Source organism: Castanea sativa, chromosome 12 (assembly GCF_040712315.1).
Source record: "Castanea sativa cultivar Marrone di Chiusa Pesio chromosome 12, ASM4071231v1".
NCBI lineage: Eukaryota > Viridiplantae > Streptophyta > Magnoliopsida > Fagales > Fagaceae > Castanea > Castanea sativa.
The window spans coordinates 46816823-46828731 of record NC_134024.1 but is presented as its reverse complement, the minus strand read 5'-3'; the positions used below and the strand labels follow the sequence as shown (position 1 = coordinate 46828731).

The window sequence follows — 11909 nt, the reverse complement described above, 5'->3', positions numbered from 1 at the left end:
AATAAAATGGTGTTTGAGGATGCAAAATATATGTATATATATATATATATATATATATATTTTTTTTTTACATCTCCAAATACTAGTGCTCTTATAATTGATCGGAAAATTCAGATCTGGATGTATTTTTAAAAACTTTAAGTGGAACTTTATTACTTAGGGCTAAGCTTATAAAGATGAAACAATAAAAGGCCAACAACACTAAAAGAGCCCAACAAAAAGGCTCGAAATTGATTGGCCCTAATTGAAACAAATTGCCCCAATTTAGGCCTATACAACTCAAGGTCCACTTCACTTGTTCAATGTCAACGTAAATACTAAATACTAAATAGTGATGGCCAAAAAACCTCTCCTTGCTTAATTAACTCGCTGTATTGTACACGGGTTTTCTTTTTTCTTTTTTATGATTTTTTTTTTTTTTTATGAATTTGTAAACGAGTTTTCTACATCTTGAATATCTGTATATATATGTTTTGGTTTTTAAAAAAAAAAAAAAAAAATCTTTTTTAGAAACGATATATATGTTTTAGTTAAACATATAATTTTAAAAAATATATATATATATATATATATATATTATTTTATGATTTATATTTTGTACATATTATATTAATATCTCAAAACACTTGTTTGTTTTCCTTTTTTAACACCGCTATGCTTACTTTTATGTCTATCTTATTGATGTTGAAGCCACCTCATTTAGGATGACAAGATACCTCTAACCCGCTCTCCCGTCACCTGACTAGTCTTGCTCTTGCCCCAAAGTGAGGAGAGGGCAAGGACACAACACCTATAATTCAAACCCTCCCTTGCCTATTGTCAAAGTTCTTCTACTACCATAAATGCATAATTTTTGCCGCAACTTTCCTACATTATAACTACTTGTCACTTTCACATGAACCCGTTACTTTTTCTTTACTAATCGCATTCAACTACATTAGATAGTTGTAGCAAAAGTTGTATATTTTATTTCTCGCTGTTGCCATCCCCAGGCTAAATAAAGCCAAAAACAAATAGTTCGGTTTGGTGTAGAAAAATCCATAACCCTGACCCAACAACACGACCGCACACTTTCTCATCTGCATCGAGGCCAGAATTGCAATTTTTCTATTTCTATAAATTGATTATTAATTTGACAACTGTTCTCATAGTTTGAAGTAATATCCCTATTCCCAGCAATGAATCTCTAAGAATAACATCTGCGTTTAAGAACAAACATGACCAAAATGAAAAGATGGATATGAAACCCAAACATCAACGCTTACAATATTGAAGTCAAAACAACATACATAACAAATTACACATAATGGGGGATTTCAACTGTGTGTATAGTAATTTGGATAAAAGGGGTGGCAAATATCTCGGTGAAGGTTCAACTAGAAGTTTTAGCAATTTTGTTCATGGCATTGGGGCAATTGATCTTGGATTTATTGGTTCTCGATTTACTTGGTCCAAAAAACAGGAAGGCTTTGCTAACATTAAGGAGCAGCTAGACAAAGCTGTGTGCAATCAAGAGTGGCAATGCCTTTTCCCAAAATTTGGAGTTAAATACTTAATTGCCTCTACTTCAGATTATGCTCCAATTATATTGGACACTCATTTGGATCAGTTAGTGAGGGCTAAGCCCTTCAGATTTGAAGCAATGTGGACCAGAGATGATTCAAGCACTGGGATTGTAGAAAAAGTTTGGCAAAGTATTGTAGAAGGTTCTCAATGTTTCAAGTTGGCTAGGAAAATTCAGCTAACTAGACAAGATTTAAAAGTTTGGAATAGGACTCAGTTTGGCTTTGCTAAGACCAAAATTAGAGAAATTGAAGCAAGAATAAAAGAAGTTCAAGACAGAGCTCCTACTAAAGAGAACCTGGAGTTGGAAGCAGCTTTATATTTAGAGTTGGATGAATGGCTAGAAAGAGAGGACCTTAAATGGAAACAAAAATCCAGAGAGTGATGGATCAAAGAAGGAGATCGAAATACAAAATTTTTCCATCTGTCCACTCTGGTGAGAAGGAGAAGAAATTTTATTACAGAGATAAGAGAAGAGAATGGGCTTCGATTAATGAACATGAAAGATATTGGGGAGTACTTTTCAACCAAATTCTCAGAAGTTTTCCAATCCTCCTCTCCCAGTGTCCCGCTTGATTTAGATGGACTAATTGAACCTTGTATTTCAGCTCAAGAGAATGAAATGTTGACTGTAGTGCCATCTGCTGATGATATCAGAAGAGTTGTGTTTGAAATGCACCCCCTCAAAGCTCCTGGGCTAGATGGAATGCCTGGTTTATTTTATAGACATTATTGGTCGATAGTTGGAGATCAACTTGTAGCTGCTGTTCAAAGTTTTTTCAAAGAGGGTTGGTTGCTCCGTGAGTTGAATCACACTTATCCCCAAAGTTCAAGGTGCTCACAATTTCAATCAATTCAGACTTATTAGTCTCTGTAACGTTTGCTACAAGGCGATTTTGAAAATTATAGTCTCTAGACTAAGACCCTAGCTAAATAAGATGATTGATCCAACTCAAGTAGCTTTTATTCCAGATAGAAATATTTCTGAAAATATGATTCTTGCACAAGAAATTGTTCATAGTTTTAGAACTAAGAGAAAGAAAAAAGGCTGCATTGGTTTGAAAATTGATTCTCAAAAAGCATATGATAGAATGGAGTGGAGCTTCCTGTTGACTACACTTAAGGCCTTTGGGTTTTGTGAGAGATTTATCTCCTTAATTTAGCAATGTTTATCCATAGTTAGCTACACTTTATTGATTAATAGGAGCCATGAAGCAAAAATCAACCCATTTAGGGGTCTGAGACAGGGGGATCCCCTGTCTCCCTATCTCTTCATCATTGGGTGCGAGGTCTTGGCAAGGCTAATCAGTAGTGAGGAGAACAAGGGTAGTATTAGAGTGGTGCATCTAGCGAATGGAGCTTCAACTATCACAAAGCTCTTCTATGCTGATGATGTGATGCTATTTTGCAATGTCAAGCTGTCAGAAATAAGAACTATGTTGAATTGTCTGGATAGATATGGAAAATGGTCTGGGCAAATTATAAGTGTTGAGAAGTCCAGCATTTTTAGTTCGAAAGGAGTCCACCTTGATTTTCTTAGACAAGTTAAAAACCAGTGGGGTTTTAAAAAGCTCCGGCATGGAACTAAGTACCTAAGGGTGCCATTATACTTATCAAATAACAAGGCCAGAGATTTTGCCTAAATCAGTTGCCCAAACGATCAAGATTGGCTACTGGAAGAGCAAAAGCCTGTCTTGGGCTGGTAGAGCTACTTTGATTAAATCAGTTGCCCAAACGATCCCTAACTATACTATGTCCACCTTTTTGCTCCCAAGGAAAATTAATGACAAGTTAGATACTGCTGTGAGACTTTTTGGTGGAAGCCAAAAGAGGATTCTAATAAGTTTTTCACTCCTATGGCATGGGATGATTTGTGTAGGCCGAAAGATGAAGATGGTCTTGGTTTCAAAAAGTTTAAGAAGTTGAACCAAGCCTTAGTATCCAAACTAGGATGGTGGATGTTGTCTAGGAAAAACTGTTTTTGTGTGAAGCAATTGGCAGCCAAGTACAAGGTTGAGCTGATTAGCTTAGATCTCCTAAAGCCTCTAATGCATCATGGGTTTGGAAAGGTATTAAAAGGGTGAAGAATATAATCAAGTTGGGAGTGTGCAAATTAGTAGGTTTTGGGAATTCAATTTTAGCTTGGGATGATCCTTGGTTACTTGACAAGTCAGGCTTTATTCCAACTCCAAGGTCTCAAGTAATTAATTCTTGTTTGGTAGTTTCCCAGCTTCTAAATCCTTCGGGCTCAGGTAGGAATGATAATTTGCTCAATGAGTTGTTAGACCAAGACTCTATTGTAGCTATTAAAAACATCCCAATTTGGTCTTTTGGTTAGGAAGATAAATGGACTTGGACCAAATCTGAAAATGGGCAGTTCTCAGTGAAATCTTGTTATCGTCTCATTACTGAAGGCGACAATATTTCTAGCAGTGTTTCTATCACAAGGAGAATTTGGAAGGCCAACATTCATGAGAGGCTAAAGATGCATCTTTGGAGAATATCATTTAATCTTCTTCCTACTACGGATCAGTTGAGCGAGTTTTCTCCCTCCTCTGACACCAGTTGTCCTCTCTGTAATGTTGAGGCAGAGTCAACCCTGCACCTCTTTACTCAATTTCACATTACTAGAGCCAAATGGTTTGGTAGTCAGTGGAACCTTAGAATTGACAGATGGCAAGTTCAATCTCTAGCCCATTTGATTGAGTTATTCATTGATCCTCCTTCATCTCTCCAGCTAGATAAAGAGCAAAGGGATGAATTTCAGCTATTTAGAGCTCTAACTTTAGATATGATTTTGATGTAGAGAAACAAGGCAGTTAATGAGAGATCTCTTCCGGTGGAAGGTCAAGTTATCAAAAGCCTTTAGAAGTTGTTCTTGGAGCATTAGCGGCCCAAAGTTCCAATGTTGACAAGAGTCCCAACTAGAAGCAATGCTAGGTGGTGTTGTCCAAACCAAGGTATGTTAAAATTGAATTTTGATGTAGCAATTGGTGATTTGTCATCATGTATAGCTATTGTTGCTAGAGATTGGAGAGGGAAATTGGTGTTTGCAATTTTAAAGAAAGTTAACACCAACATCCCTGTTCAAGCAGAGGCCAATGCCATCCTATTGGCTATCCATATTGCTATTAACTTCTCTTTTTGTAATTGTGTTATAGAGAGTGACTGTAAAGTTTGTATAGATGCCATTAAAGCTGGTGGGAACCTAATTCCTTGGAGACTTTTGAATTTTGCTGACTCAATTAAGAATGTTATCAGTGACTATAGTCATGTATCTTTTAACTGGGTTCATAGGGAGGCTAATCATGCTGTCCATGTGCTTGCTAATTGGTCCCTTATCCAGTCTTTTTTTGGTTCTTTTGATCTAGGATTTGGCCTTCCAAGTTTTGTTAATGTTATCTTGGCTGAGGCATCGCAAGCTTCTGTATCTGTTGTTGTTCAATAAGATTTTTATTCAGCAAAAATTTTTAAAATGCAATAGTGTACTTAACACATTTATTTGGCCCTTTCAGCAACTCATCGAGGCATATATGTGATATGTTTAATTGCCTAAGGCTCCAGAATGATCTTCCCAAAAATTTTGTTTTCAGCATTCTTTGCCCAAGCATCTTCAGAATTGCTCAACGAGTACTTAGAGTCAATCACTGTCTTCACTTTCCCTTCCTTGACTAACTTGGTAAGAAAATCCATATTCTCAGCCTTGCAACTTAAGATAACTGGAATTAGCTGCTTCTTTGAGAAAGTAAGTTTCTTTAGAGCATAAGCCTTAATCGAACTAGGTGTAGGCTTTACATCAAATATCTTTCCATTTGAAGCCAAATGAGGCTCAAAAGCTGACCAAGAAGTTGGTTCTCCCCAGTGAATCACTATGTCATATTTCTTACCAGATGGGCTTTTCAGAGCTTGCCCATCTGGGGTGGTTTGGTCAACAACCTCATCAGCACCTAAGCTCTTGGCAAGGTCAATGTGTTCAGGTGCACAAGTTGCTGTAACATGTGCATTTCCAAGCTTTGCTAGTTGAATTGCATAGTTACCAACACTTTCTGAGGCATTAGTGATGAGAATGTTTGTGGGCTTTCCGGTTCCATCAAGCTTGAGACCCGCAGAGTCGGTGAGAGCTTGGTGAGCCATCAGACCAGCACACGGTATACCTGCACCTTCAGCTGCTGAAATCTCTAATGGCCTAATTACTGTCAAGTTCGCCTTAGCCACAGCAAACTCAGCTAGTCCACCTCCATTCTGTCAATGCATAAAATGCAAAGATGGATGTACTTGAATCAATAACTAAGGTGTGTGTATGGTTTTGGTGAAGCATATAATTATCAAGATACATGTAAATTCAGCACAATTGGATTTGCTATATGCATGCATATGCAATTTCCCAACATTTCTTATAATCCCTAAAGCTCAGATAATTCGCTTATAATAGAAAATAATTTATAAATTAAAATTTTTTTTGTCTTATTTTTAATGTTTCACTTTATGTTTTACCAATTATAATATGTCACATCTCTATTTTTTTTTTAATTCATTTTAAACTTTGGCATGTAAAGCATAATATTTAATACTAAAAGTAGAATATATAATCCTTATCTGACATGTAGTTTTTTTTTTGTAAAACTTCTAAGGTGTAACATTAACTATTCATTTTTAAGGGTTTCAAAAAAAAAAAAAAAACTATTCATTTTAAAGGTAACCCTCTTAATAAGAATTTTTTTTAAAAGAATTATTTTATTCTATAATTTCCTCTTTTTAATTGGAAACTACACGTGGTGAAATAGAGGTCATTATTATGAATTTCCCCATACCCTTTCCCTTTATCCCATAAGAACAATCTTAGAAATTAAAAATAGAAACTCTTATCAACAAGTAAAAATTACACACACTTTTATTTTTAAAACTAAAAACGTAACTTTGAATCAGATTTTCAGTTTATAAAGTAACACGCTGTGTGAAATCAACAATGCCCATTGACAAAACTAGTGTAACAAGTATGAGGAATGAGGACTTAACAGCAAAACCAGTCATAGCTATGACTTTGTCCCCAACTTTGATTTTTTTGACTCCTGATCCAACGTCAACGACCTCTCCTGCAACATCAGTACCTGTTCCAACAAAGAATATCTTCAAAAATAAATAAATTTTATTTAAATTTTTTTTAATCAACTTGTATATATATAATTGAATAATTTTGCAATGCTTCCAGAAAATTTAGAACATGCAATTAACTATCATTGCAATGCCCCAATTTGATTGATTGTGTTGTGTGGGTGTGTGATGAGTTCCACATCAGATATTTATTGGGTAAATTTGAGCTTTTTTAACAACTACAAGGAGCCTCAATTGTGATTAGTCTTTTTGAGGTATAGCGCAGATGTGGCTATCGTTTTTTCTTGTGTCCTTACATGTGCTTGGGTCGTTACATATGCCACTTTGAGGTTAGTGTTATTGTTCCCCATGGGAATCACCCACCGAGTGTTTAGCAGTTTATATCTTTGTCTGGCTAATGTTTAATGTTTTCCATATCGAACTACTGTTTTATTGTTATTGACCTTTATAAGTGGAAAATTTGTTTATTACTATAATATATTGTTTCTACTTATTTAGTGTATTTTGGCTAACTAAAGTGGTTATTATTTAATCTACCTTATACCTCAAAAGGACTAGTTACAATTGAGGCTCCTTGTAATTGTTAATAAATTTCAGATCTACCCAGTAAATACTCAATGTGGGACTCATCACACATCCACGCACATTACACAATCAATCAAATTAGGGTATCACAATCGCCCCCACTTAAATCAAATTGGGGCATCACAACCTCCCCCACTTAAATTCCTAACTTTCTCGTTTGGGCTCACTTTGTGGGGTAGTGTCTCTGAGCCCACACGGAGTTACTGGGTTGGCTCTGATACCATATGTAACAACCCAAGGAAAAATGCTAGCCACATCTACGCTATACCTCAAAAGGACTAGTCATAATTGAGGCTCCTTGTAGTTGTTAATAAGGCCCAGTTCAACCCAGTAAATACCCGATGTGGGACTCATCACACACCTACACACATCACACAGTTAATCAAATTGGGGCATCACAATGTATTGCGATGCCCCAATTTGATTTAAGTGGGGGAGATTGTAATGCCCTAATTTGATTGATTGTGTAATGTATATGGGTGTGTGATGAATCCCATATCAGGTATTTACTGGGTAGATCTGGGCTTTATTAACAACTACGAGGAGTCTTAATTGTGACTAGTCATTTTGAGGTATAACGCAAATGTGGCTAGCGTTTTTCTTTGGGTCGTTACATATGGTATTAGAGCCGGCCCGGTAACCTTGTGTGGGTTCGGAGACACTACTCCACAAAGTGGGCCCTAACGAGGACGTTAGGGATTTAAGTGGGAAAGATTGTGATGTCTCAATTTGATTGATTGTGTGATGTGTGTGGGTGTGTGATAAGTCCCACATTGGGTATTTACTGGGTTGAACTGGGCTTTATTAACAACTACAAGTAGCCTCAATTGTGACTAGTCCTTTTAAGGTGTAGTGTAGATGTGACTAGCGCTTTTCCTTGGGTCAAACTTGGACATTCAATTGAATAAATTTAATACACAAGAAAAAACTCATTTTTTAGGGTAATACTCCTAATCAGTATTTGATGGTCATAAGTAAGTCACATAAATTACCATTTATCCAAAACTTAAACATTTTGGAAAGTAGAAAACTTATAATCATGTAAATATTATTCTAGCATTTTCTTCATATGTGAGTTCAAGATTTCCCTTCAATGAGCGGGTCAAAATGCAAAATGGCCTGTTTTGATATGTATAATTATGCGTGTCCAATGTTCGGCTAACGGGCCAACTGCGCAATTGGGCTCACAATTTACAGGATGTACCCAAGCAACAACACTTCCTAGACTTGGAACAGTACTTGGCCCAACGACCATGTGTTTTGCAGTATCTAGGCCCATCAGCAATGGGCCTTCATCCACGGGCCGTACACATTGGACCCAACAGTAATGGGCCTACGGTCATACACCATACAATAATAATTGCACTTCCGCTTAAAAAACTTGAGTTGATAAGAAGTGAGAAAAAAATTGTTTAATTATTAATTCTAACAAAGTCAGTGTTAGAATCCAACATAACAACACAAACTCAAATTTTGAATTGAGAGAAAACTTGAACCTATAGACGTAAATGAATGGTTAAATAGTTGCATTTACTTTTTTTTTTCCCTTACTTATTTATATTTTTAGGACAAATTGTAATTTATTATTGTATCAGATGAAGTAATTTGAACTCGAATAATAATGGTTGATTAAATTCACCACAACCTAACAGTTTAATCCTTTGAGTTATGAGATACATAGTAAAATCTAGGTAAAGGAATAAAAAAAATACTGTAAAAAAATACCAGGTATTTGAGGTAATTGACGAGGAAGTAGAGGCTTCAAACCGCCCTGCTGAATCACCCAATCAATAGGACTAATACTGGCTGCTTCCACTTTAATCAAAACCTCATCTTTTTTTGGAGTGGGAACTGGGACTTCAACATACTGCACCAGCAATTAAATAATTAGTAAATTGTAATAAAATTTAGATTTTTGTACATTTTTAAGTTTATTTTGATGGACTCATACCCCCCAAGAAAAAAAAAATCCCTCCCTTTTCTTCCGTATTTTAAACTTACTAAACTGCACTAATTAATATAGCCTAGAGGGTGTTTGGTGAGAAATTATACAGTCCTCTGGTGGACCACGTCACTTGTCCACCATTGTACTAAAAAATTCCACTTGTTTAAAATTGATGAGTAAATAATTAGTTTCTGTTTAAAATTTTTTTTTAACTCAGCAATTTAAACAAGTGTAAGTCTTTTAGTGAAATGGTGGACCATGTCACTTGTCCACTATGTGGACCTTATAATTTCTTGTATTTGGTAGAAAAGTTTGAGATGAGATTTTTGTAGTTTTTGAAATACGTATAGGTGAAAAAGTGTGTGGAAATGTGTGTAATGTTGTTTAAAATGTAAAAATGTGAGTTTGAAACGTTGACTAGTTCTTTAGTCCAAACTTCAAAAGCTTAATCTTAATCAGTCTTCCCCTTTATCCTTTCTCAAAATTTCAACACGAAGCAGATATAGAAAATGGCTATCCATTTTCAAAAGTGATCTTCAACTTCGACTATAACGTCGAAACATTGCATGTATTCACTTGAAATTAAGATGAACCATGAAACAAGTAACCAACAAACTGGCAAAGTGTGTGCACATGTTTATGCACGTTTCCAGCTACTCAATGAATGAATATGGTGACAAGGAAAGAAAAAGTCAAATCCTCCAAACTGGGTGACAATAAAAACTGAAAACCTGAGTAATGTTTTTATCATAAAATTAATCATTTTAAACTGTTTACGATGAAATGATGAATTTAATTATTTAATCTAACACTCTTCGTTCGTATATGTGAGTTTAAACTGTCCTTATTAATTGGGACCCAACATATGGTTAATTTTTAAAATGAATGTAAGGAGGATAGAATTTGAACTAAGGACCTTTTTTTACGATATCATAATAAATTACTAATTATCTTAAAAGTTTACATCATAAGAAATGATAAAGTTAATCATTTAGTATGCTTTTGACATCAAATTAAAAAGCCAGTTTATTCTACTATTTAGCTTATTTTTGCTACTATTTATTGGCTCCACTTCACTTTTTGATACTATTCATGAGTCTCACTGTACTATTTCAGCTAACTTTTACCTTTATCTACAGTACTTTTAGGAAAAAGTTTTCAATTTCAGCAAAATAAGCGGATCCTAAACAGATCTTTTATCAAACACTCTCTCCCTCCACTAATTACATTCTTTTTCTGAAAAACAAAAGATGGAAAAAGCACAAACTAACCCTTGCATCACTGAAAGTTCGTTGTCAGCCATCACAAGAAATTAACATAAAAGTTTTCAAACTGTGAATTTGAAAGAACCTCATAAACAAAACTTATAAATAAGAGAGAGAGAGAGAGAGAGAGAGAGAGAGAGAGAGAGAGAGAAGGGAAAAAAAAGAAAAGAAATCTAAGTGAACTAATATAAGATAATTTACTTTCTTCATATGAAAAACGAATGAATTACTTATAGAACATGAAAATTAAAGAAGTGATACGGAAGTAACCTTCAAATCACTGGGTCCTCCACCACAATTAGTGTAACGAACTGCGTGCATAAGCTTGCCTGCCATACTCTCTCAGTTTACAGAAGGAAAGCTTAATGAGTTTGTGTGCGTGAGGTAGGACAAGAAGAGGACTAGATAATAGAACTTCGTGTAAAAATGGTGATAGTAAAGTTGAGAAAACTAGGATTATTAGATTTTCTTATATAACAACACCACGCCATTGACTTTAGACTGAGTAGTGTGCAAAAAATTAATCAACCTTTTTCTGTCCACCAACAGATGCTCTAAAGGCATTAATTTAAAGAATATTGTTAAAAAAAATTTATTGGAAAAAACATTAGTTATTTTGACGGCTTTTTATATTTCTCGTAAAAATAGTGTTAAAATTTTTCTAAAATAATTTATTAATAATTACCACAAGGACACCCGTTAACGAAACTATTTTATAAAATTACTACTTTTTCTTTTCACCTTTCACAATCAATCACTTTAACAAGTTTGGATGGAGTGAAAAATTGGGAAATCTATAGTACTATTGATATCAAATAGCTGTTAATTTAATCCCTCTCTGTCTGTCTTTAAATTTTTTATTAAATAGCTTAATTGGCTAGCATATGCTACCATACCGGCAATGATCCAAAGGGCCACTAGAGGACACGATCTTCAACGATGATCTGTGGGGTCAGCCCTTGTAACTTTGGAAAGGAATGAAAATTATAAATTATTTCACTATTCAGCTTATTTTTAGTATTATTCATGGGCTGTACTATACCTTTATTTATAGTACTTTCAGCAATAAGTTTTCAGTTTCAGCAAAATAAACAGTATCCAAATAGACTCTAAGCAATCAAGTTGTGTGTTTAGAAAAATAAAATTAGGTAGGTCTGCCGGTCATTTTAGATTCGGATAAAAAGGGATTGTTCAACAAGTGATTTTTGGATCACATACTAATTCACAACTCTGATGTGGTAGACTATGAGTGGTTGTTTATTACTTATAAATGAACCTACTATATTTTATCCACCACTTACACACTGTCACATCCTGTTTGTGATAAACAAGTTGTGAAATAGTTTGTAATACTTGAATAATTGGTTTGGTTTAAGTTGATCTGTCAAAGTTCAAATAGGATAACATATTTTTCTTTTATAAAATGATGAACTGGCTTG

The 11909-nt window shown here is 34.9% G+C and overlaps 4 protein-coding genes across 4 annotated transcripts; 3 read left to right on the top strand and 1 right to left on the bottom strand.

Moving 5' to 3' along the window:
• The first annotated feature begins 1306 nt into the window (after positions 1-1306).
• On the top strand, positions 1307-1948 carry LOC142620782 (uncharacterized). Its single transcript, XM_075794093.1, has one exon. It carries the CDS (start codon positions 1307-1309, stop codon positions 1946-1948), a length of 642 nt encoding a protein of 213 aa, XP_075650208.1.
• A 108-nt stretch (positions 1949-2056) lies between these two features.
• On the top strand, positions 2057-3206 carry LOC142620781 (uncharacterized). Its single transcript, XM_075794092.1, has 2 exons — positions 2057-2397; positions 2768-3206. The coding sequence occupies exons 1-2, from the start codon at positions 2057-2059 to the stop codon at positions 3204-3206; spliced, it is 780 nt and encodes a 259-aa protein (XP_075650207.1).
• A 1262-nt stretch (positions 3207-4468) lies between these two features.
• On the top strand, positions 4469-5011 carry LOC142620780 (uncharacterized). Its single transcript, XM_075794091.1, has one exon. It carries the CDS (start codon positions 4469-4471, stop codon positions 5009-5011), a length of 543 nt encoding a protein of 180 aa, XP_075650206.1.
• LOC142618950 (chloroplast envelope quinone oxidoreductase homolog) lies at positions 5001-10950 on the bottom strand. Its single transcript, XM_075792014.1, has 4 exons — positions 10741-10950; positions 8986-9127; positions 6580-6671; positions 5001-5805 (listed from the first exon to the last, which is right to left on the bottom strand). Exons 1-4 carry the CDS (start codon positions 10804-10806, stop codon positions 5116-5118), a joined length of 990 nt encoding a protein of 329 aa, XP_075648129.1. The 5' UTR covers positions 10807-10950; the 3' UTR covers positions 5001-5115.
• Between the last annotated feature and the right edge of the window lie 959 nt (positions 10951-11909).

Bases quoted from the DNA above. Each gene is read 5' to 3' on its own strand.
- LOC142620782 (XM_075794093.1), top strand. From the start codon at position 1,307: ATGGGGGATTTCAACTGTGTGTATAGTAATTTGGATAAAAGGGGTGGC.
- LOC142620781 (XM_075794092.1), top strand. From the start codon at position 2,057: ATGAACATGAAAGATATTGGGGAGTACTTTTCAACCAAATTCTCAGAA. The intron at 2,398-2,767 runs GTGCTCACAATT...ATTGATTAATAG, and splicing joins ACTTATCCCCAAAGTTCAAG to GAGCCATGAAGCAAAAATCA.
- LOC142620780 (XM_075794091.1), top strand. From the start codon at position 4,469: ATGTTGACAAGAGTCCCAACTAGAAGCAATGCTAGGTGGTGTTGTCCA.
- LOC142618950 (XM_075792014.1), bottom strand. From the start codon at position 10,806: ATGGCAGGCAAGCTTATGCACGCAGTTCGTTACACTAATTGTGGTGGA. The intron at 6,672-8,985 runs GTATTTTTTTAC...TTGTTGGAACAG, and splicing joins TCAATTACCTCAAATACCTG to GTACTGATGTTGCAGGAGAG. The intron at 5,806-6,579 runs GTTAAGTCCTCA...ATGCATTGACAG, and splicing joins TAGCTATGACTGGTTTTGCT to AATGGAGGTGGACTAGCTGA.